The 24895-nt window shown below is 39.6% G+C and overlaps 2 protein-coding genes across 2 annotated transcripts; both read right to left on the bottom strand.

Annotated features, from left to right (window-relative positions):
* Positions 1 to 9046: 9046 nt before the first annotated feature.
* Positions 9047 to 9976, bottom strand: LOC119536497 (olfactory receptor 4B1-like). The gene has a single exon (XM_037839319.1). It carries the CDS (start codon positions 9974 to 9976, stop codon positions 9047 to 9049), a length of 930 nt encoding a protein of 309 aa, XP_037695247.1.
* Positions 9977 to 22652: 12676 nt separating this feature from the next.
* Positions 22653 to 23579, bottom strand: LOC119537459 (olfactory receptor 4B1-like). Its single transcript, XM_037839918.1, has one exon. The coding sequence runs from the start codon at positions 23577 to 23579 to the stop codon at positions 22653 to 22655; it is 927 nt and encodes a 308-aa protein (XP_037695846.1).
* Positions 23580 to 24895: the final 1316 nt, after the last annotated feature.

Below are 24895 nucleotides of genomic sequence, written 5' to 3'. Positions count from 1 at the left end.
AACAAGGCAAGATCAGATATCCCCATAAAGATGAATGACCGCAAACAAGCCAAAAGGCCTGCTTCCTCCACATAGATAATATAGGGCACATCAAAGAAGAGTAGTGTGTTAAAACCCTAGTAACCAGTCAGCAGAAACTGATAAGCACTCACCCAACCGAGGCCCAGAACACACTCAGCAGGACCTTCCCCCCCAATACCCAACGTGGGTTTTTCCTTTAAAAAATGCTGCTCTCAGATAGAGGGCTGGAGCCATTTTTTCCTTTCTTTCTTTTCTGATGGCTCCCACCTGCTTTCTTCTGCTTTCTTCCTGTAATAAAGCTTAAATTCTCTACTTAAACCATGACTCGCTGCGTTTGTGTGAATTCCTGAATGACCTAACAATCTTGTCCCCTATAACACTCCAAAAAGAACCAACACGGACATTCTGATGGGGAAACAAATCTATGTGGTTGCCCAACTAGAGAGATTGCACGGGACTGAATCCCAGCTCTACCACTCCCTATATGAATGAACCTGGGCAAGTTACTTGACCTTTCAGAAATTCAATTACCTCACATGTAAAATGAAGATATAATAGTACATATCCCCTAAGGTGGCTGTTGTGAGGCTCCCTTGTAAGTGGAAATCATTTTGTTATCTAGAAACTGTGAGTTATAAGCAAATATTTTCCCTGGGCATGTACGATGTCAGAAACAAAGAGTTCACAAACATCACAAACCTTTAACATAACTATTTATGTACCCACTTTACAAATAAGGAAAAGGAAGCTCAAAAAGTTTAACATTTAATTGACTTGCTCAAGATCACAGACAGTGAGCACCATAATGGGAATTAAAATCAAATCTGTCTGATGCCAAAACCAATGCTCTTTTTTGCTACACCCCAAACCCCAACCCATTGTCACCAGTCTCACACTTACTTAAAAACTTCATAGTGATTAACATTGAATGTGATTTTGCCCTAAGAAGGCAACATGATTCTGTGAAAAGGACACTGATCTGGGAGCCAAAAGAGCCAAGTCTACTCCAGCTCAGTCACTAGCAGCTGAGTGAGCTCCAGTAACTTCCTCTACCTCTTTAATGATCAATTTCATCTCTAAAACATGAGGGTTGGACTAAGTGCTGTAATTCTAACTGGAAAAGTAGAAATACATGAACCTAATCATTTCACTGATAATTATACTATTTGCTGAATTAAAAAAAAATAATCAGAAAGCAAATTAAGTGGCTTTAAATCTTTAACAATTCCTTTGCTACTTTGCCTAAGAATTTGGTGAGCTGCCAAGGTTCATGTTGCCTTACACTGAATTTGATCTCTCACTGGTTTTCAGATGCATTCTATGTTTTAAACATTTCTACCTGAATGGATTAAAATGTAAAAAGTCTCTTAAGAAGAGTTTAAGCTTCAGGTATCCTGAGGAGTCACTGACATGAAAGAGCTTCCTGCCAAGTGGGGAAAGGGTTCCAAGACTGATTTCCAAAAGTTAAGGTGGTATCAGGGACCACCCTTTAGGGCAGCCCTTGGAAATGTAACAGTCACATTTTAAACATAATCTTAAAACTGTAAGCAAACTGGGAAATTGTAAAGCAGCCTTAAAATGTAACCTTCAAAGCTGAAAGCAGCTATAATGGAAGCTGTTAGTCTCACAAAGGAGTAATATGTAAATGTAAAGTCTGCACCCAGACCTGAATAAGCTTTAATCCATTACCCCAAACCTCCCAGATATTAACAAGCCTTTCATCTGTCTCCTTAGACTGGGAGACACCTTCCCAGGTGTCACAGGATATAAATCCTGAAGGAAGTAGATAAACTACTGAACTTCTCCAGACCTCTGTTATCTGTTAAGTAAGATTATTTCCTCTCTTTGTCTCTGATGGGTATAAAAGCCAATTAAAAAATCAGTTCACAGAGGCTGATTTGGGAAATCTTCTGTTGTCCCACCAGCATAAATAAATCCTCTTTTCCTCCTTAGCCTGATTCCATGTGACTTATTGGCTGCGCCGAGTGATGAACCCAGATTTGGCAAGTGCCCCTTCTACAGAAAGGCTGAGGCTCACAGCCTGGTCTGTAAAATCTGACCCCTCTACTGTAAGCACAATTCCTTCCCCAACTCTCCTATGCCTTACAGCTGTGACCACACAGTCTGAGCATTCACCTGGCAAGCCTCTAATAAATACCTTTATTGTCTCCAGAGTAGAGGGGCTAGTAACCATAGGAATATAACAATATTGACTTGCATTTATTGACCACTTGTTGTGTGGCAGGTCCTATGTAAACCATGTTAAATGCATTATCCCACTTAATCCATTCTTCAACATCAGCTATGATTGTTCCTATTTTTCAGACAAGGAAAGTGAGGATTAGAACAAATGAGTGACTTGGGGAAGTTCACATAACAAGTGAGGGACAGAGCCTAAATAGGGCCCCAGTGCACCTGGCTTCTGAGCTGTTCTCTTGGTCACTCTGCAACACTCTTGACCAGAGAAGCAGGAGAATCTGATCATCCAGGGAGGACATGTTCTCAGCAGCGAATTGGTGAACAAGAAAAATGCTGAAGAAGGATTCCCAGTGATGGTGCAGGAATCTTGGAAACATCAACCCAGATATAAAACTCACACTTGCTGCACTGGAAGGCAGGAGCCTGAGAAACACAGACTCTGTGCAGCAGGACTTTCATCTGGGGTCAGGGACAAAACAGAGGGAAAGCAAAGCAAGTGAGGACATCTGTTTTCCATAAAGGTCTTGGTCCAATTCAGTGTTATTCTAGCTAGACAGTCCCAGAAAGACTGAACCCCCATGAAAACTGACCTGAGTGAGCTCCACCTCCTTAGGTGAGAGGCCAAAGTCAAGGAGTGTGGCCAGAGAACTGAGCAGTGGCAATAAATATTTAAGCACACAGGGTTCAGGGGAAGCTCATGTGACATGACTCCAGCCATAACCATCAGGAGACTTGAGCACCTCTGCTTTGGAAGTCATAGCACATTCATTTTTAGCAAACATAGCTTGAGGCTTGCTAATGAGACCCCAGGGGCAATGAATCCCAATTAGAGGAGTGGGCCAAGGAGACAACCACACCCCTTGTCACATTAACTTAGAGGTTCAGACAAACTTTAAAGGCTAAGGAAGCCTCTGTTTTTACCCTTGCTTGAGACTCTTACACTGAGTCATCCCAAATTCACTCATTCAACAGGTTATTATTAAGCCATTACAATGTGCTGGGCATGGTTTTGTGCCTTCTCGTTGGGGAAATAAGCTGTTATGATTTTTTTTTTCAATAGCAGGACCAATGTGAACTAAACTAGCCCCTTGACTATCACCTAATGTTAACATGGCCCTCTGAAAAGTGTTTGCACCCTATGAGGTAAATTAAGTCAGACAAGGGGTAGTACAGAGTGGTGCTTAAAATCATGGAAGGAGTCAAGCTGCCTTGTCAAGGGCTGACTCTGCCACTTGTTCAGTACATAATCAACAAGTGGCTTAATCTCACTGAGATGCCATTTCCTCATCTGCAATTTTTCTTTCTCAGCTTTAAAGGAAATAAATTTACAACTAAACAATCAAAGTCAGAGCTATTAACACCACCACCACCCCAGCAACTGATAGTACAATTAGAAAAAAATATCTGTAAAGACATAGACCTGAACAATGTATGAGACAGTTTAAGAGAAAAATGGTTTGGCCAGAACTGCTTTTGACAATGCAAACACTGATTTAACCATTATCTTTTGGTAAAAAAAAAACACAGGAAAGAAAGTTAATGAATATTTATATAAATGCTCCAAAAATTTAAGTGACATCCATATTTGTCCCATAACATGTCATCATGAAATTGAATTTCTGTGAAAGTCTTTCAGCCACAGTCATTTCTATATTGAAATATTTGTATTAATAAATCTAAGGAATATTGATTTTTAACTTGAATCAATAAACATTTGTTATAGGAAACTATATCTCTTTAAATATTATGATAGAAAATTGTGTTTGTTCACCTAAAGTTCTAAATTCAGTTTGTCATAAGAAGTTGATTTTATTCTCTAACTATGTGATAATTAATCTTTTGACTATAACCTCACTTCTATAGTTCTAGTAGGTTTGTTTTAGAATTAGGAAGATATCTACATACATTCCTCCTTGCAAAATGCTATTTTGCAAGTAAAATAAACAAATGGTTCTATCAGTTCACGCTTTCAAGAAATAGGAAAGTACAAAAATGTGTATAGAAGCTTTCATTCATAATAAAAAAAAGTCCGGAATCAACCCAAATGTCCAACAACAGGAGAATGGATAAAAACCAATTATGGTATATTCATACAAGGGAATACTACACAGTAAATAGAAAGAACAAAAGCATTTGTTGAATAAAAGAAAGCAGACACAAAGGGCACATGTTTAATGATTTCATTTATGTTCATTGAAGAGCAGATTAAATTAATTAAGCACATTAATTAGCACATTAATTAGCAGGCTAAACTAGATTAGCGGTTACCTGTTGGGTGTACACTGAAGGTGTATTTTATGGAATGTAAATTTTGCCTCAGTTGCAAAACAACACCTAGTTGTGAGGAGAAGACACAAGGAAGGGAGATCTGACCTGGGAGTCAGAGAACTAAATGCACAGGAGCAGAGATTGCTGGTGTTCCAAACACTTGTTTTTTCCTTGTTACTTCTACCAGGAATAAAAATTACATTATCTAATCTCCCTTGCAACTTGAAAGGAGGGGAAATGCAGCTTTTTTTTTTAAATTAAATTCAGTTTTATTGAGATATATGCACATACCATACAATCATCCATGGTGTACATCCAACTGTTCACAGAACCATCATATAGTTGTGCATTCATCACCCCAATATATTTTTGAACATTTTCCTTACACCAGAAAGAATAAGAATAAGAATAAAAAATAAAAGTAAAAAAGAACACCCAAATCATCCCCCCCACCATATTTTTCATTTGGTTTTTGTCCCCATTTTTCTACTCATCCATTCATACACTAGATAAAGGGAGTGTGATCCATAAGGTTTTCACAATCACACTGTCACCCCTTGTAAGCTACATAGTTATACAGTCGTCTTCAAGAGTCAAGGCTACTGGGCTGCAGTTTGATGGTTTCACGTATTTACTTCTAGCTAGTCCAATACATTAAAACCTAAAAAGCGATATCTATATAGTGCGTAAGAATGTCCACCAGAGTGACCTCTCGACTCCATTTGAAAACTCTCAGCCAGTGAAATTTTATTTCATTTCATTTCACATCCCCCTTTTGGTCAAGAAGATGTTATCAATCCCATGATGCTGGGTCCAGATTCCTCCCTGGGAGTCATATCCTGCATTGCCAGGGAGATTTACGCCCCTGGGAATCAGGGGAGGAACATGCAGCATTTTTGTCCCTTCCTCCTTCTTGGTGGCAGAATGCTGCTGTTAGGACTGGAGCTCCAGCAGCCAAGTTAGAACCTTGAGGATGGAAGTTGAAAAGGATGGATAAACACTATAGAGAAACTTTCAATCCAGAACTGTCTACCCTATGAGTTCGATCTTGTTTAAGCTACTGATGTTTTGGATTTTCTGTTCCAAAATCATATTAGGTTTAGATCAAAACCTAATATAAATGGTGTCTTAATCTTCATAACTGAATACTGAGAATAATTAGTACATATCCCATTGACCTTACAGGATTGTCATAAAATGCCAGTGAAATGATGGATGTGAAAAAGCTTTGAAATATGCACAAGGTATTCTGCAACTATAAAGTGTATATATACATATATATTACTCTAGTAATGAATCCAAATCTGGCTTTCAGTTTGGAAAGTCTGAATTTTTCATTGCAAGATAATATACTAATATCCAAAGAAAATTCACTTCTACATTTCAACCAAAGTGATTCACAAGAAAGTTTTCCTCTGACTCCAAAATGTCTCACATGTGGGTTAAGCCTCTCCCAGATGTTAAAGATAAATAGTTCATCACCTAGAAATTTACCAGATGGCCAACAGTTAATTCACAGAATACCAATTCAACAATTTAGCTATTAGGCAAATGGCCTAATGAAGACAAAATAATTCCAATGAATTATTAATTCCCCAAAGACACACTTCCAGTTTCATTCTACTCTATTGCTTTTCCTCTTAAATAAGAAGCCCTGAAAATATACAAATTGTAAAACTCACAAAAAAGTTGATACTCAAAATATTGACTGAAAAAATCCATAAAACATAAAAGAGCAATTGAGTTATGCCAACTAGGCCAAAATTTGCAGGTACTATTTCTAGATAGTTCCCATAAAAAGTAAATCATTAGGTAGCAGGAAGGACACGTTAATACACATACTCAGCAAGGCCTTTATAAAGAACTGCAATGTAAGTATACTGAGTCTAATAAATATAAACCACTTTAACCCAATCCACTGACTTTTCTCCTCTCTTTTCACATGCAGATTTACCAGTTCAACTGTAGTGAGTTTGTGATGAGTAGCAAGTAACCACCAAACCCCAGTAGCACACAACAGAAGCATTTATGCTCACAATCGTGGGTCCTGCAGGTCCACTAAAGCAACTCCGCTTCAGGCTGCAGTTTGGTGGGTCAGCTTGGGAAGCTCTGTTCCGTGTGTGTTTGATCTGCATCCCAGGCTGAGGGGCAGAGAAAGCCCTTGTGATGATGGCAGAGATGAAGGAGGGCAAGCAGAAATACATGAACCTCTCAAGGCCTGGCCTTAAACTGGCACACTGTCTTTACCATCCACATCCCATTAGAGAAACTAGTCATGTGACTGAGCCCAAAGTCAAAGGGTGGAAAAGTACATTCCACCTTTTGTGGAAAAACTGCAATGTTACATGCAAACGGGTGCAGACACAAGGAGAAGTAACCAACAGGGGACAATAATTCAATCTGACACAGGTAGGATTGGTTAACACATCTATTATCTGTACCTATATCACTTTCTCAGAAAAGCAAATCCAGCAATTAAGAAAAGCAGCTAAGAGACTTGACTAGATATAAAATCCTTGATATGCATTATTTTCAAGAAAACAGAAATTAGAAATACACAAAAATTCCCATCTATACACTGCTTATTGCAGACTCACTAAAATGTAAATGCTATAAATTTAATGCAAAGTTAAAAGAAATACACTTTTGGTAAATCAAAAGTTCAGCAAATGAGTCAAATATGTTATAATTCACTTAAATTAGAAAATTGCAGCAAATTAGCCTAGCACTCTAGGCACAGGTATATGTATGTGAACAAAACCTATTTCTTACCTTCAGGGACTCCGAGGACATTTTGTTCCTATTCACAACTCCTGGTCACTCACATCCCAGGATCTCCCTCCTTTATCCTCAGGAAGGAAATTAAAGCAGGATTCACTCTCAGGAAAACTGTGACATTAAAGGAGATGGTTCTTGCACTTGGCCCTAAACTTCCATGCCAAGGAAACTGACTCTCAGAGAGTTTACATTACAGCCTGAGGTTGCACAGTCACGAAACGGTGGAGTTGGGTTTTTGCAGTCTACACCAGAGTCAGACCTCTTAACCACCGCATTATGTCCAGGTGCACCAACCTCCAATAAACCACATCCACTGAAACTCCAAGTGGCAGACACTCCTTCCTTAATGACAGAAACTTGACATTCTTCAAGCAGCAGCGTGCCCAGCTGAAGGAAAAAACTGTGGCTCGTCTAAACCGATAACACCATCCCAATGCCCATGGGCAGTACTTACTTTCCCAGCTTCCTCTGCATCTGGGGGTAAACATGTGACCAGGTTTAGGCCAATAAGAATAGGAATAAGAGGAATTGACCTGGAGATTTCTGGGAAATATTTGCCAACATAAAATACAGCCCCACCCTCCTCTCAAGTGAGGATATGAAGCCCAGAGATGCTGTAGCCATCTTGCAATCATGAGGGGACAGACAAGAAGATTGAAAAGGAAACAACCCAGTATGCTGGCATCATACAAATAACAAACCAATCTTGGAACTACTGGCCTCCAACCTTCTCACTGAGTAAGCAATGTGTCATTATGGCTTAAGCCAGGGGTTGGGAAACTTTTTCTTTAAACTGTGAGATAGGAAATATTCTAGGGTGTGCGAACTATACAGTCTCTGTCACAAGTCCTCCATTCTGCCATTGTAGCATCCAAGTAGCCAGATAACACATAAAATAATGAATGTGGCTAAAGTACAATGAAAACAATAAAATTCTATTATAGACAATGAAATCTGAATTTCAAGTAACTTTCATGTGTCACAAATTATTCTTCTTTTGATATTTTTAAAACCATTTAAAATGCAAAACCATGTTTAGTTCACAAGCCATAAGAAAAGAGGAAGCGGACTGGATTTGGCCTCAGCAATTGTTTATCATATTATGTTGTAATCACAACTGAATGCATGCTTAAAGCATCACCATCCTTACCTGTGTCTATAAGGAAAAATCTGATAAAATTGTTCAGGCTAAGGTGTTAATGTTGAATTACAGCTTTATCATATTTTGCCTCCAAGAAATATTTGCATTCTAACAATGACCCTCTCCAGTGAAATAAAGCACCCACTGTGGGATTGGTGGCACTGGAATCAGGTTAATGGGATGAAGGTAAAAACTAAGTAGGGAAGCCTTCCTTGGACTCTCCTAAGGTCACAAAGTAAGGAGGGAAAAAGACAAAACATGAATCTCTGACTCCAACTGTCACAATCTTCCACCACACCACAGCGGGCTAACATGGAGAGGTGATATGAATGGACCCAACGTCACATGGCTAGCAGATGACAGAATGGAAAGTTTAGTCCAGGTGATTTCTCTCTGAAATCTTCATATTGCACTATAGACCACTGAAGAAGAAAAGTAAAGTTGCCTATTTTCAACTTTCTCTGAAATGCTGACAACAATGTGAGGGCTTTGATTGGTACCATGGAGTAAAGGTAGCTCATCTAAAATACAAAAAAGAAAATATGAATAGGTTAACTTTTACTCCATTCATGAGTGATTGAAATTACATTGCATATTTTGTCAATTGTTCAGTCTATTTTAGCTTCCAAGTTTTCATTTTTATTCCATCCCTGAGTCTACTTTCTTTTGCCACAACCTCCTCATGGCATTTTTCACTTCTGCATTTCTGAGTGTGTAGATGACGGGGTTCAGCATGGGGGTGATCACTGTGTAGAACACGGCCACCAGTTTGTCCTCAGTGAAGGTGGAGGATGGCCTCATGTAGAGGAAGATGGCAGGTCCAAAGAACAAAATGACCACCATGATGTGGGAGGCACAGGTGGAGAGGGCTTTGTGCCTCCCCTCTGCAGAATGGTTCCTCAAGTTGACCAGGATGACGATATAGGAGGACACCAAGATGAGGAAGGAGAACACAGAGATTAAGCCACTGTTGGCCAGCACAATAACCCCTTCCACAAAAGTGTCAGTGCACGCAAGCTTGAATAGGGGATGGAGGTCACAAAAGTAGTGGTCAATCACATTGGGGCCACAAAAGGGCAACTGGAGAGTGACAAGGATCTGAACCAGGGAGTGAAGTATGCCCCCCAGCCATGAGCCAGCAACCAGAAATTGACACACAGTATGACTCATGATGGTCATGTAGTGCAGGGGCCTGCAGATGGCCACATAGCGGTCATAGGCCATCACAGTGAGCAGGATGATCTCAGTGACCCCAAAGAAGTGGAAGAAGAAGATTTGAGCCAGACAGCCCTCCAGGGAGATGGTCTTAATCTTGGTGAGTAAGTCTGTGATGAACTTAGGGACTACGGTAGAGGAGTAACTGATCTCCACCAGGGATAAGTAGCTAAGGAAGAAGTACATGGGGGAATGCAGACTCTTGCTGACGCTGACTGTCAGGATGATGAGGCCATTGCCCATCACTGTGGTCAAGTAAACGGGAAGAAACACCGCAAAGCACACATTCTGCGCCCTTGGATCCTGGAAAAGGCCAGTGATAATTAACTCAGTCACATTATTTGACCTGATCATGGATTCCACTGAGGTGTTCCAGAAGTCAAGAAGTGAGAGGCCTGCAATAAACAAACAATTCTAATAACAGTTCATCTCTTTTATAGAACTTTAAAGTGAGTAAACACACTTATCACTCAATCTCCACTTAGTCAATAGATATTCATTTAGCATTTACTATTAAATCTCTAATATCAGGGTACAGATTAGAAAATTAAGAGAAATAATTATTTGCCCAAGATCACATACAAAAAATGTTAATTCTGCAATTCAGAACCAGGCTTTCTGACCTTCATTCATGATTCTTTCTTATTCATCACACAATATTCTGAATTTGGGGAGCCATTCAAGTTATTAGCCTATATTTTTATTTTCTCATTACATTTTGATAGCTGTCTTCTATTAAGGGATCCCCATGATACACCTCTACTTCTAAATCCCTTATTTCCTCCACTTATGCCTCAAGGAATCATCTACCCACTGATAAGTCCCCTCTTTGCAGAAGACTCTCTGTACTCTTTTCTTTATTCACAGTTAAACCAGTCCTCAAATCACTCAGGTCATTTTCCTTCACCAGTTTTGCAGCTTCAATAACTATTTTTATATGACAAATGCTCAAGCACTCTACGGAGAATTAAACTTACTATTTTGTCTCCATCCTTCCACTGTTACTTTCACACCTGCCATTGCTGGAACTACTGAGAGCTCCTGAACTCCAACAGCTTGTCCTCTGAGAGGATTGTTATCACTGAACAGCCTGCTGGTTCTGGTTCCAGGGTGGTAGCCAGCACCAAAGCACATGATAAAAAGTGATTCACCAGGTGTGTGCACTGGATGTGTACTTTGCCTTATTCTGGGGTTCAGTAGTGGAAGGTTACCTGCAGCAGATATAAGTCACATCTCCAGTCCCATCTTTATCAGTAATGAAGGCGAAATACATCCCTTCTGAACTGGCTTATTCCTTTATCTTATTTCTGAATTTGTTCAGCATTCATAGATGGAAGAGATATATTAGGCTTCCTCAATCCCCGAAATAAAACTGCAAACAAACTGAATATCCATCAAAGCTACAGTAGGTCTGTGTGTCTAACCAAATAGGAGTCAGAGTGACTGAATTTATTTCCCAATTTAATATCTTCTATGGAACATAAAGAGAAGGATTGGCTCCCTGCAGAAGAAAACAGGATCAGCCATTCACGGAAGTAGGAATAGGTGCCTCCCAAGAGCATGGGCTTTCAAGGAAGGTAGATACAGTGGAGAAATTATATGTTAACTCATGGCCAAAAGAAGAACTACTGCTAAATCCATGCCAGTATGCTCCTTCCGCTAGGAACAGTGATGTGGACACCAGGCACCCAAAATTATTAGGGATATCTGGCACCATATCAGCACCTTGGAGGATCAGGTAGCTGCATGGTTTGAAATCAAGTCTCCTCAAGAACCACCACAACCTCGCCCATGAACCCAAGGAAATGATTTGGACAGGGGTAAAGGTTTCAGGTGATAGGACTAAACCGTGGAATAACAGGGGATCTACAGGCAAGGATGACCTGGAAGATATTTTGATGACACCATCACCCTCCCTGCAACCCAGGCATGTAACTTCAACATCATATTTGATCCCTTTCATCCCTATATCCAGTCAGTCACTACATCGAATTATTTTTACCTTAAACCATCTCTCCTGGATGCCCTTTTCCTCCATTGCTGTTGCCACCACCTTCTCACATGCTGTCAACTGATGCATGGATTACCAAACCCTCTTAGTCTCCAGAAGCTCCCACCCCACCTGTCCGGCACACTGCAGCCAGAATTTTTTTTCCTAGGTCTTTCTTACCTCTCAGATCCCTCCACTGCTCGGGAATAACCAAGGCAATCCTTACCTCCTCTGACTCACTTTTATTTTAATGCAATCTTATTGAAGTATATTCACATACTATACAGTCATCCAAAGTATACAGTCAGTTGTCCACAGTATCATCATACAGTTGTGCATTCACCACCTCAATCAATTTTTGACCATTTTCATTACTCCAAAAAATAAAAATAATAATAAAAGTAAAAAAGAACACCAAAAACATCCCATACCCCTCCTTCCTCCCTATTATTCATTTACTTTTTGTCCCCATTTTTCTACTCATCTGTCTATACACTGGATAATGGGAGTGTGAGTCACAAGGTTTTCATAATCACATGGTCATACCGTACAATCTATATAGATATACAATCATCTTCAAGAATAAAGGATACTAGATTACAGTTTAAAAGTTTCAGATATTTCCTTCTAGCTATTCTAATAAACTAAAAACTAAAAAGGTATATCTATATAATGCATAAGAGTAACCTCCAGAACAACCTCTCGAATCCATTTGAAATTTCTCAGCCAATGAATTTTTTTTTTCTTTTCTCTTCCTCCTTTTCATCCAAAAGGCTTTCTCAATCCTGCAATGCTGAGTCCAGGCTCATCTCCAGGAGTCATGTCCCATGTTGTCAGGGAGATTTACAGTCCTGGGAGTCATGTCCCATGAAGAGGGGAAGGCAGTAAGTCCACCTGCTGAGTTGACTTAGAGAGAGAGAGAGACCACATCTGAGCTACAAAAGAGTTTCTCTGGGGATGACTCTTACACACAATTATAAGTAGGCTTAGCATCTCCTTTGCAGTAACAAGCATTGTAAGGGCAAGCCCCACGATCAAAGGCTTGGCCTTCTCAATTGATATTCCCCAATGCTTGTGAGAATATCAATAATTCCCCAAGTGGGGAAGTTTAATATTTTTACATTTTTCCCCAGTCTCTCAAAGGGGATTTGCAAATACTTTTTATTGTCTGCCCAGATTACTCTGGGATGTATCAGGGCTTCACGCTAACCTTACAAACCAACCAGATCCCACTCCCTAGTCAAGGTTCCGTGTAATTATGGTGTTTGAATAAACTGACTACACAAGTTAAATTATATTGTGTGCTACAGAAAATATACATTTTGCACCAAATAAACATCCCTTCCTTTGGCCTGACACAGAAGTTGAAATTTTAAAACACAGGCAATCTCATCCTTTACCCTTTAGTCAGATTTGCCTTAGTCCCAACCAAGTCCATTTCATTCCTATCTCTAATTGAAGTCTGATCTCTTTTTCACCTTTAACATTTGCTGTATGGGGTAATGCTGACATTCATAGCTGCCAAACTCTAGTTCTGTGTCTCAGGTATCACACAGATGCCTGAAGTTCAAGAACTGACCAGGTTATAAACAAACAGCTTGGCAACTCAGAATTTAGAAATGACCGATACAACTCTTGAATAGATGTGACTACTGGAAGAGCTTACAATCTAGGAATAAGCCTTCTTCTGATAACCCATACTCTCAGATTCAATCCTCAGAGTTTGCTTAGTCCATATTAGTGAGGTGTTATAATATTTTTCTTTGTGTTTCTGGTTCATTTCGCTCAACATACTATCCTCAAGGTCCATTCACCTGGTTTATATCTTACAAGTTCATTCTTTCTTGCCACTGCTTAATATTCTATTGAATGTGTGCACCACAGTTCACCATTATGTTTATCAGTTGATACCCTTAGCCCACCTCCATGCATTGCAAATCATGAATACTGCCACCATACATACCAGTGTGCAAATGTCCATTTGTGTACCTGCTCTCAGTTCTTCCAAGTATATACCCAATAACAGGGTTGCAAGACCATATGACAACCCCATAGTTAGCTTCCTGTGGAACCATCACCCTACCCTCCAGGTAGGCTGCATCATTCTACTTCCTCACCAACAGTGACTAGATACATCCCTCTCTTCACATTTTCTCTAGCACTTGTATCCCTCTGTTTATTTTTTAACAGTTTTATTCACACACAATACAATCCATCCTAAGCAAAGAATCAATGGTTCCCAGTATAATCACATAATTATACATTCACCACAGCAGTCTATATGAGGACATTTCCATTTAGTTCTTATGCTGAGATCTCAGCCCTTCTACCCATTCCAGACTGGTATACAATGTGTGTCCGGTCACAGATGCCCCAAAACAGTTTTTCCAGTCTATTTACTAGTTGTTCCTGGCTATTTACTAGTTGCTGTAGAGGATTAACTAAATTCCACACCTCCCCACACCACCATCTTGCCCCCCCCCCTCCCTGACTCACTTTTAAAGTCTCCTAGAATGTGAACCACCTCAACAATCACCCCCATATCCACTAAGTCTCCACTCACTTCTGGGCAAGTCAGGGTGCTCTCCCCATCAATGCCACAAGACCATACACTCATTCGATCCCAAAACCTCCCTTCACTGGAAAGTCCATCTCCTTGCCTTGACTCTTCCCTTTTCATCCTACTCACCCCTTAAGTCGAGTTCCAGTCCCACTTATTCAAGGAAGCTTGTCTGTAATACTCCAACTCCTATGTATCTCTCTTCTTGAGCACTAGAGAAAGACTTGGTGATTTTTTCTAAATGCAAATCTGGGCATGTTCCTTCTCTACCTAAAATTTATCAACATCTCACCATTGCCCAGGGCATAAATATTCATAGCATGGAGTTCAAGGTCCTTCTTGAACTGGCCATTGCCTTTCTTTGCAGCCAGCCTTACTTGTCATTTCCCAAATGAACACTATGCAATTATTTCCTAACCCAAGGTGTCTTCTCACCTTCTCTGGGATGTATCAGGATTCCTTTTTTCCAGAATGCTTGAATAGTCTCTCTGCTACAGGAGTAAAGTATTCCTTCCTTTGTGCTCCCTTGGTACCTTATCATTCTTCTATTACAGCAATTAACAAATTGTCTTATAAGACTAAGCTGTGTCCTTAACTAAGAAGTATAGTATCTTAGTATCTAAATTTATATGTTTAATATTTTTATTGAATCTTTGTTATTAATTGCATTTTGGTTATTAATAATAACTAACATTTATTTCAAAGTACTTACTATTCTGGGTACTGTATAAGTGCTTTACACCCATTCATTCACTTAATTTCACAACAAACCTATGTTAGGTTGTTATCATTATCCCTCCTGTTTTATATATGAGGAAAGAGAAGCACAGAGAAGTGAATGTACTTGCCTAAGGTTGCACAGCAGTGGAGCCAAGATTTGAATCCCCGCAGCTCTACCACAGAGCCTGTGCTCTAAGCACCACCCTTCACTATTTCTAGGTACAGAACATATAAGTGGAGAGTTATAAATATCTATGCTCCTTCAATAAAATTCAAAGGTATATTTATTTCCCTACAGAAACACATACATCTTATCTGACTTTGAACTCAACCTATTTTTTGATCCACTAGAGTAATTAAAGAAAATTTTATTTAAACTAGCCTGAGAGATCACCCAGAGAGAAGAGGACCACGTAAGTTCCAGCTCATCTGTGCTTCATCCAGGAACAGTGGGGAATATGTGACAGCCTTCCTCCTTGAAAGCTGCCTTTTCCTTTTCTTTCACCTCTGCCTCTTCTGTATTAATTCCTCTCCCTGCTGTCTCTCCTCACCCCCATTCTCACTATCTCTTCTACTAAACTCCTAGAAAATACCTCCTCTGTCCCCACAATGCTGCCTTACCTAGAAGCATGAAGAGAAATGGTGTCCAGTGTGTTAAAGCCTAAATCAGCATGTGAGCATGAAAATTCTGCCTCAAGCAACCTGCTGGACTCTGAACCGCAGCATAATAATAAAATGTGGACAATGACCAGAAAACATCATAAGAGTGAGCTTCGTGGACCAAGAATGAAATCATGGAACCTCTATCCCAATCACACTCTCACAATTGGTAATTTCCAAACAGTACTTCACAGAATCTCAAAATTTTAAAAGACTTGAAGAATCATCAAATCCAACCACATCATTTTACAAGGAATACTGTGGCCAAAATAGAGGAATTGACTTGCCCAAAGTTTTATGGCTGCTTGGAAATTTTGCACCTTACTTCCACTCATATCACCTACCTTTAGGTAAGAAAATTTGGTGTGGTTTGGGTCCACTTCAGAACAAGTTATTGGACAAGATGGAATTCAACTGCATTCAAGTCCGCCTCCAGTTCAGCATGGTTAGCCACTCTGCTGAGATCAATCATTATTCAAGGAGATGTTCTGGTTGGCAAGCTTGGAAGGGAAGTGTTGGATTCTTCTCTGGGAATCTGGTCACTGGGAAAGCAAGGTCCCTTGCCAATATTACCAACCCAGCTGATTTTTCATAGAAGGGCCCCAGTGAGGCAAGTTCACATCATACTAAGCAAGTCACTCTGAGGGTGCTACTGGAAAGAATTTAGAAAGATTTTATTCTAGCTCCTCTGTTGGTATATGGCAGGGGCTGAGTGAGATTAACTGGCTTCCATAAACCTTGCACTAGTTATTTGCCCAATTACTAACTCAGAAAACAGTGCTCTTTCAACAACAGCAGGCTGCTTTCTGGTGGTAAAGTGTTAGTGGTTGCTACTGCAATTCAAGATCAGACCTCATCCCCAAGGACAAATCTTCAATGGTCCTGGGAGCTTTTGGAAAATAAAGTAAATGGTATCTAAGATGAAGCACACCAAAAAGGGAAAATTCAGGGTTCTGTATTTGAGTTTATATTTGGGTTTATAATATCTAACAAATAAACAAAAGTCACAAGCAGCAGCAAACCCAGAGATTTTAAGATCCTCTCTTTAGAGAATCTATGTACCTTCTGAAAGTCTAAGGGTTGTGATTAAATGCTGAAATCCTTGAAATACTTAAAATAAATTAAGCCAAACACAATCATCAAGGGACCAATTTCTCCACAGAATTTCTTTTCTCTGGGGCCAAACTTTTCAAAATAAACTCTGACCTGGAAAACAGCTCAAAATCTATTTCAATTAATTTAGTGAAATTTCCATAAAGTTTTTGTACCTATTAATGAGGTAGTAATAGAAGAAAGCTGAAGGTGAGGCATGAAGGGAACTTTGTGCCAGTCTTGTCTACCAACAAGGAAAACAAGAATGAATAGAAAAGAAAAGGAAGACTGGAAAAGAAGCTGGGACACCTGGGCACTAGCTCTGGTTTGGTAATTGATTAACTCTCTGACTTAAGCCATATCATTCACCTTCCCACTCTGCTCTCTCCTGTTTCCTCTCCTATGAAAACGACAGAGTTGGGCTAGGTTATTTCCACTGTACCTTCCATTTCTAACATTTTATTTATGTGTAAATATGCTTAACCTCCCAGTGCCTTCATTTCCCCATTAATGATGATAACAATAATAATGAAACATGGAGTGACTTTCTCTAAAGACACATCATTCATTCACTCAACAAATAGTATTAAGTCCTGTTATGTGCCAAGCACTATATGCTGGAGATTTGGCAATGAAAAAGCAAAGTCCTTAGACTCATGGTATTTATATCCTATCTATGCCTTTTAGGCCCTAATGGAGATAAAGACAGACAATAAACAAATAAAGCTTAACATATAAGTAGGTAGTAATTAAGTCCTATAGAGAATAATAAAATAGATTAAGGATGATAGGGAATGCTGGTGGGTATTATTTTATATAGGGTACTAGGAAAATCCTCTCTGTAAAGATGCCATTTGAGCAGAGATATATGAAAGAATCAAGAGAGTGTGATATGCAAAGATCTAGAAGAAAGGTTTTCTAGACAGAAGGATCAGAAAGTGCAAAGACCCTGAGGCAAGAGTGTTTGAGAAACAGTAAGGAGTCCAGGAGACTAGAACAGAGGAATCAAGGATGCCTCCAAGATTTTAGAGCTTGTCAACTGTGATGGTTCAGTTCATGTGTCAACCGGGCCGGGTGATAGTACCCAGGTGTCTAGTCAAGCAAGCACTGGCCTAACTGTTACTGCAAGGACATTTGTGGCTGGTTAATAAACCAGAAGGCTGGTTTATTAAATCATCAGTCAATTGGCTGCAGCTATGACTGATCACATCAATGAAGGGCATGTCTTTCACAATGAGAGAATGCAATCAGCTGGATTTAATCCTATCAGTTGAAGACTTTTAAGCAAGACAGACAGAGGACTTTCATTTCTTCTTCAGCTAGCCAGTGAAGTGTTTCCTGAGGAGTTCATCAGAGTTGCCAGTTCACCGCCTGAGGGGTTCATCGAACATCTTCATTGGAGTTGCCAGTTTGCTGCCTGCCCTACGGAATTTGGACTCATGCAAACCCACAGTTATGTGATACACTTTTATAAAATCTTATATTTATAGATATCTCCTGTTGATTCTGTTTCCCTAGACAACCCTAACTAATACAGCAACCAAAAGAAGTGAGCTGCCATTTACTGAGGTGGGAATGACTGTGAGAGGAGCAGGTGAGTGGGAAAGATCAGGAGTTCCATTTTGCACATGTTAAATAAAGTTGTCTGTCACCTCCTACCTGATCTCCCTACCTCTAATCCATTATGAACATAGCAACCACAGAGATCTTTACATACAAATCAGACAAATTCTACAAATTCTACTGTTTAACTCTTCCCCATGATTTCCCAATTGGCTTAGCAGGACCAACACTATATGCTTTAAGATCCAGTCCATGTCTCCTTCCCATTATACCACAGGAACCCCAGCATCCTTTCCACTCCTGGAAATCACTACATTCTTGCCATCTCAGGGTCTTTATATTTGCAGCTCCTTCTGCCTGGGAAGGTTTCCAAGGCCTTTTCCTCGGCATAGTTTCTCCTCTCTTTCTTACCTCAGCTCAAATCAACTTCTAAAGAAATGGCTTCCATGACCACCCTGTCTAGAAAATTCTCCCAGCAATCCAGCTGCTCTCTGTGTTTCCAAGTCGTGGCTCACCTTTCACTATCTAGCTTCCTAATTTATTTGCATCTTTACTGTCTGCTCACCCAACTAGAGTGCAAGCCCCATGAAGGCAGGGAACTTCTCTGTCTTGTGTACCACTATATCCCTAGCATTTAGACCAGTGCCTAGCACACAGTACATGCTCAGTAAGTCCTTCTTGAATAAATAAGTAGACAAAGCTAAAGGCTTAGCAATGGGGTATTGATTAAACACACTATGCTATAATTAGAAGCAGAAATGTTTGCAGGCCATTAAAAATCATTTATGAAAAATTTCTAATTAGATAGCAAATTGGGTATGTAATAAAGCACCAGGGACTATTTGCCAATCCTAATATCCATTTTGCCCTTCCTCCTTAAGAACAGGACAGAACCCTGATTTTCAGTGGAACCCAGTTCCACAAAGAATAAAAGACTCTAATTTCTACCCTCCCTTGCAATTAAGGGCCATGTGATTAAGTTTGATCCCATAAGATGAAAACAAAATGCTGTGTGGCACTTTTGGAAAATCTCCTTAAAAAGGAGAGTGGTCAGTTTACCCCTTGCCTTTCCTACTTCCTGCCTCCTGGACTACAATTGAAATGCTAGAACTGTGTTGTCCAATATGGTATCCAGTAGGCATATGTGGCTACTTAATTTTTAATTTATTAAAGTTAAATAAAATTTAAAATTCAGTTTCTTTGTCACATGAGTCCCATTTCAAGTGCACATAAGCCTCTACTATATTGCGCAGCACAGATACAGAACATCTCCAACACGGCAGAAAGTTCTATTGAACAGTGCAGGTGTGGAGCACTAGCAGCCTTGTGGGATACTGCAGTTGATGCTACATGCTGAAGACGGCAGAGGCTGTGTTACTGATAATATAGTGGGACCTCTTAAATGGTGTTGAATTTTCTGTCTCTGTATTCTATACTTCCAGCTCATTATCTTGTGTTTTTTTCCTGTTATATGCAGTCAAAGCTAGCCCTGCAAGGATACAAATAACACATGGGAAAGAAATACAAATTGTATGTGCAGAGAAGTTTGCTGCACTCTACCAATTTTTCTATAAAGAGATTAGTTACATTTATTATCTTAAAAATACACTTTTTAATATGTTGTGACAGAACCACAGTCAATGACCGTATGGTCTCAGCAATGCTAAGTGGTATGGTTAGACTGTTACTGTATCTGTGAATTGAGAAAGTTTTCACAAGCTTCTCTGTCTACTGAAACAATGAAAAAATGTCTTCCTTTGATCTCCAGGAAGATCAGAACAAAGTGAGTAATTAAATCTCAACAGACCCACCAAGTCTCACCTTCAATAGGTGAGGTAATCCCTGAGAATTTTGACAGTCCAGCTAGAACAGATATTATCTGCCATGTGGAATCCTGCCACTCTGAGTTCACTGATGATTTTCTGTCAGTAGCTCTGTGAGGAAGTGAGGAAGCCAAACCTGCACAAGTGTAAGGGACTCCAGTCCCAAAGTCCCAGCCTTCTTTAATGTGAATAAGGCATCAAGAGAGGGCAGGGTAGCTCCACTGAGTTTAGCTCAGAACCAAATGTTTTGAGATGAACATTAACAAAATATAAGAGTACCCAACATAAAAGAAAGTGGGGAAATGATGCTACAGTCACTATTGATTTAACAAATATTTACTGAGCACTTAAAATGTGCCAAACACTGGGCTAGGCACTCAAAAGTAATTAAGCCACGGAGAATGTTTAGCCCAGGGAAGCCTCAAAACCAATGACTGAACTACTTTCAGATGTATGAAGGCTTTCAGGGTGGAATCTAGTTTAGGCCTATTCAGGGTAGGGCTACAAGAAAGAAAGAAGATCTGTGGGTAGACTCTTCACAGTCATGATGCAAAATAAAAATAATGACAGCATGAATGATGACGATGATGATGGATAATATTTATTGAGCTTTCAATCTGTACCAGGAACTTGGCTAAAAGATTTATGTATATATTATCTCATTTGATATCCAGAACAATGTTATTAAGTTCATAAAACTGTTAATCATATTTTATTTACGAGAAAACCATTGTTCTGATTAGTTAAGTAACTTGGATCTTGGTTGTAGCTAAGAAATATTAGAAAAAGCCTAAGGAATTTCAGAACATGAGCTATTAAAATTTTAACAGAAAGAAAAAATGTTCTTCAACAGAAAAGTGCTCCAAAAGAATCTGTGAGAGTTAAATATAGAAAGAAATACCACAAGGCCAAGAGGGCTGTTTATTCAAAAAGTACTTATGAAGCACAAACTTCATGCATGATACTTACAGCTGTAAAGAGGAAGAAGGTTTAGTTCTTCCCTGGAGAGCTTACAGTCTAGTGAGAGAGAAACACATGTAAAATAATTACAATCAAAGTGATAAGGACAATGCTACACTATGCAAAAATGACAGATGAAAGAGGTTACAAAATCAACCCAACAAGGAGGGAGGACAGAGAAGGCATTATAAGAGAGGTGACCCTGACTGGGGTCTTGAAGGATATATGGAATTTTACCATATGAAAAAGGGAGGTAAAGTCATTCCAGGCAGAAAAAAGCAGCATTTATTTGGATGTTACTGGTGGCCAATAATGGTCATGATTAATGAGGACACCAAGGCAAGTACCCTTAAAACCTTGTGCCTTTAAAACAAGTATTTCACCTATACCTTCAATCAGCACCATAGGAGAAAGGGGAAAGGATCTTATGCCCACCAGCCAGCCACGTGCTCCATCTCTCCCAGGGAGCCACCTGCATTGTGTCATCTGATCCTAAAGGAGAGGTGGAGGGATCGAGAGCAAATTCAAAACCAGCATCTAAATACAACCCCACATTCTTTGCACTAAAGTCCAGCCTTTTAAAAGCAGAACGAAGGGACCAATTATACAGTATATACCCTAAATTGCTCACAATGACTTGGGACAGTGGTATGCAGTAGAGATCGTAAGAGGAGCGAGGAGCGGCAACAGTGAGACACAGAACATCTCATTACTTTTCACCAATAAATATTAATAGGAATTAAAAGAACTGGACTTTGCATGGCCACACACAATAAGAAGAGTTCTGGAGTAGAAACATACTTAGTATTTCTCTCCCCTTCACTTTTCAAGTTAGGCTTTATAAGCATTACTAGGATTCTGTATTTTCTTACATCTGGACAGGATTAGCAATGATCTTCTTGTTAAAATATTTCATTGATCTGTCTCTATTGATAGGAACAATCTATATCATTTTGACATTAGTTTCATTTATGGATGCTAAACATGGTGAGAAAGCCCAGAGATATTTAACAACTATCTTTTGTGCTAACATGTCAGAATAGATGAAATTGCCCAGAAAAATACAAAAATCCCTGGATGCAATTTTTAGAAAGACACTGATCCATATTGGAAGCAGGTATCAGATTGGTACACTCCCTTTGCAAAAATCCCCCTGATAATCCCTCTTGTTGTTTTCCTTTTTATTAAAATATAAATATTTATCATGAGGGAGTTGAACAAACTGGAGATGAAGGAAGGAAGGAAAGAAGAAAGGAAAAAGGAAGGAAAGGAGGAAGGGAAGAGGGCAGAAAGGGAGTAAGAAATGAACTATGGACACAAGAACAAGAGATTAAGGAGGGATTTTAACCTACAAAAATATTGGTCAAAAGGTTCTTTTTTGCATTTGAACTTAGTTTAGTTTTCATATTAGTCAAACCCATGACATTGGTGGATATCATGGAGCCAACCAAGTTTCTTAAGATTCATCAAGAAAGCATGACCTCTATATTTGGACCAGAATAATAAGGAATCTTTAATTAATTACTAAGAAAAATCACAGTGTTAGTAATATTGGGTTCTTCTACATACGTTTCTATAGTTTTGAAAGTCCTACTGAATTTAAAATCCATCTGAAGAGTATAGAACAATCAGACATAAATCTGATTTATGACTTTCTCATTTTCACTGTATCCCCAAGTTCACTTTCTTACCCCACAACCTCCATATGGCATTTTTCACCTCTGCATTTCTGAGTTTGTAGATGATGGGGTTCAACATGAGGGTGATCACTGTGTAGAACACAGCCACCAGTTTGTCCTCAGTGAAGGTAGAGGATGGCCGCATGTAGAGGAAGATGGCAGGTCCAAAGAACAACATGACCACTGTGATGTGGGAGGCACAGGTGGAGAGGGCTTTGCGCCTCCCCTCTGCAGAATGGTTCCTCAAGTTGACCAAGATGACCATATAGGAGGACACCAAGATGAGGAAGGAGCAGACAGAGAATAAGCCACTGTTGGCAAACACAATAACCCCCACAACAAAAGTGTCAGTGCATGCAAGCTTGAATAATGGCTGGAGGTTACAAAAGTAGTGGTCAATCACATTGGGGCCACAGAAGGGCAATTGAATGGTGATAGAAATCTGAATCATGGAGTGTAAAAAGCCCCCCATCCAGGAACCAGCAACTAGTACATGACACAGTTGACGGCTCATAATGGTCATGTAATGAAGAGGCTTGCAGATGGCCACATAGTGGTCATAAGCCATCACCACCAGCAAAAGGATCTCAGTGACCCCAAGGAAGTGGAAGAAGAACAACTGAGCCAGACAGCCCTCCAGGGAAATGGACTTGATCGTGGCAAGTAAGTCTGTAATGAATTTGGGGACAATTGTAGAGGAGTAACTGATCTCCACCAGGGACAGGAAGCTAAGGAAGAAGTACATGGGGGTCTTCAGACTCTTGTTGATGCTGACTATGAGGATGATGAGGCCATTGCCCACCACTGTGGCCAGGTACACGAGAAGAAACACCATAAAGCAGACTCTCTGCACCTCTGGATCCTGGAAAAGGCCAGTAAAAATGAACTCAGTCACATTTGTACTGGCCATGGATTCCATATGAGGAAGGTGGTTTCGAAGAAGAGCCCTGTGAGAAAACAAATGCAATCGTAACACCAATCTCCCATGTTTGTTTAGCATTAGAAGATTATAGAAAACTCTCACAAGTGTATTTTTTTGGTTTAGTCATATAGTAAATTAATCATTCAGCACTCAATAGCCTATTACATGCAAGACACTATTCAAACAACATCACAAAAATTCCATGGTCCCCACATTACAAGGAAGAAAAATAAGACCCTCAAAAGTTGTGAATTAGCCTAGCCACTTGGTAAGGAGTGGACCCAGAACTACAATCAGATCATTTTTTCCAACTTGTATGTTAATTCAAGTACACCACAATGACAAATAATAATTACCATTTCAGCACTAATAAACATCCATATTAGTTGCTAACATTTCTTCCATTCTCAGTGTTTCCTCATCATGCTTTTGCATTAAGAAATTCTCAAGTGATCTGCTCCTAAATCCCTCCTTCTTCCTCTAATACCTCAGGAATGCTATTTTCATTGATATATCTCCCATTCTAAAGAGTTGATTGGATATTTGTCTTACTTGAATCACAGGTTTCTGAGTTCGCACAGGCCCTATGACTTCAAAGCACCACACAGCTTCATGAATTTTTACAAATAATTTGAGAAAAATGTTGGCATATGAGAGTGAAAATAAACATCTGCAAGGGGTATAGCACACTCTCAAATAGCTTCAACATAATACATGGGTATTCATAGGTTTGCTTATTATATATAAAAATTTGCTGGAGATGGGCAAACACTTTTGGTAGTAGGAGTTGAGGATTTATTTTAATGCAGTTCCTTGAACCAAATGTTTTATAAGGCCCTCCCATGTTCCAACATGAACCAGGAAATGTGAAAGAAGAAACATAAAGTGGCCTTTACCCTCAAGGGAGCAGACAACTTCGTGGGATTAAAGACCACACTTGGGAAATGAGCAAGAGAAAGGTCTCGAGATTTTCTCTGCTTTTAAGACTACTTCAAAACATCTCTTTATCCCCTTATTCTTACTTCTTCTACTTGTGCCTTCATCTGCAAAATAGACTAAATACCACCCCACCCCCAAATTTCCCTCATAGTGAAAATCTGAGAAGATATATAGAATGAAAATCTGCTGTGAGAATCCTCACTAAGATGGCATAGCCCAGAATTAGGACACCAAAGAGCAGCAGGAGAGAAACAAGGCAAAATGGGGCTCACTTACTGGTTCCAAGGAACACAAACAAAGGAGGCACCTAAAACAATCCAAGAAGTCCGGGAAAGAGTCAGATACCTGAAAGAAAAAAAGTTTGT

Source organism: Choloepus didactylus, chromosome 6, assembly GCF_015220235.1.
Source record: "Choloepus didactylus isolate mChoDid1 chromosome 6, mChoDid1.pri, whole genome shotgun sequence".
Lineage (NCBI taxonomy): Eukaryota > Metazoa > Chordata > Mammalia > Pilosa > Megalonychidae > Choloepus > Choloepus didactylus.
The sequence above is the reverse complement of the archived record's forward strand: the minus strand, read 5'-3'. Positions and strand labels throughout refer to the sequence as shown.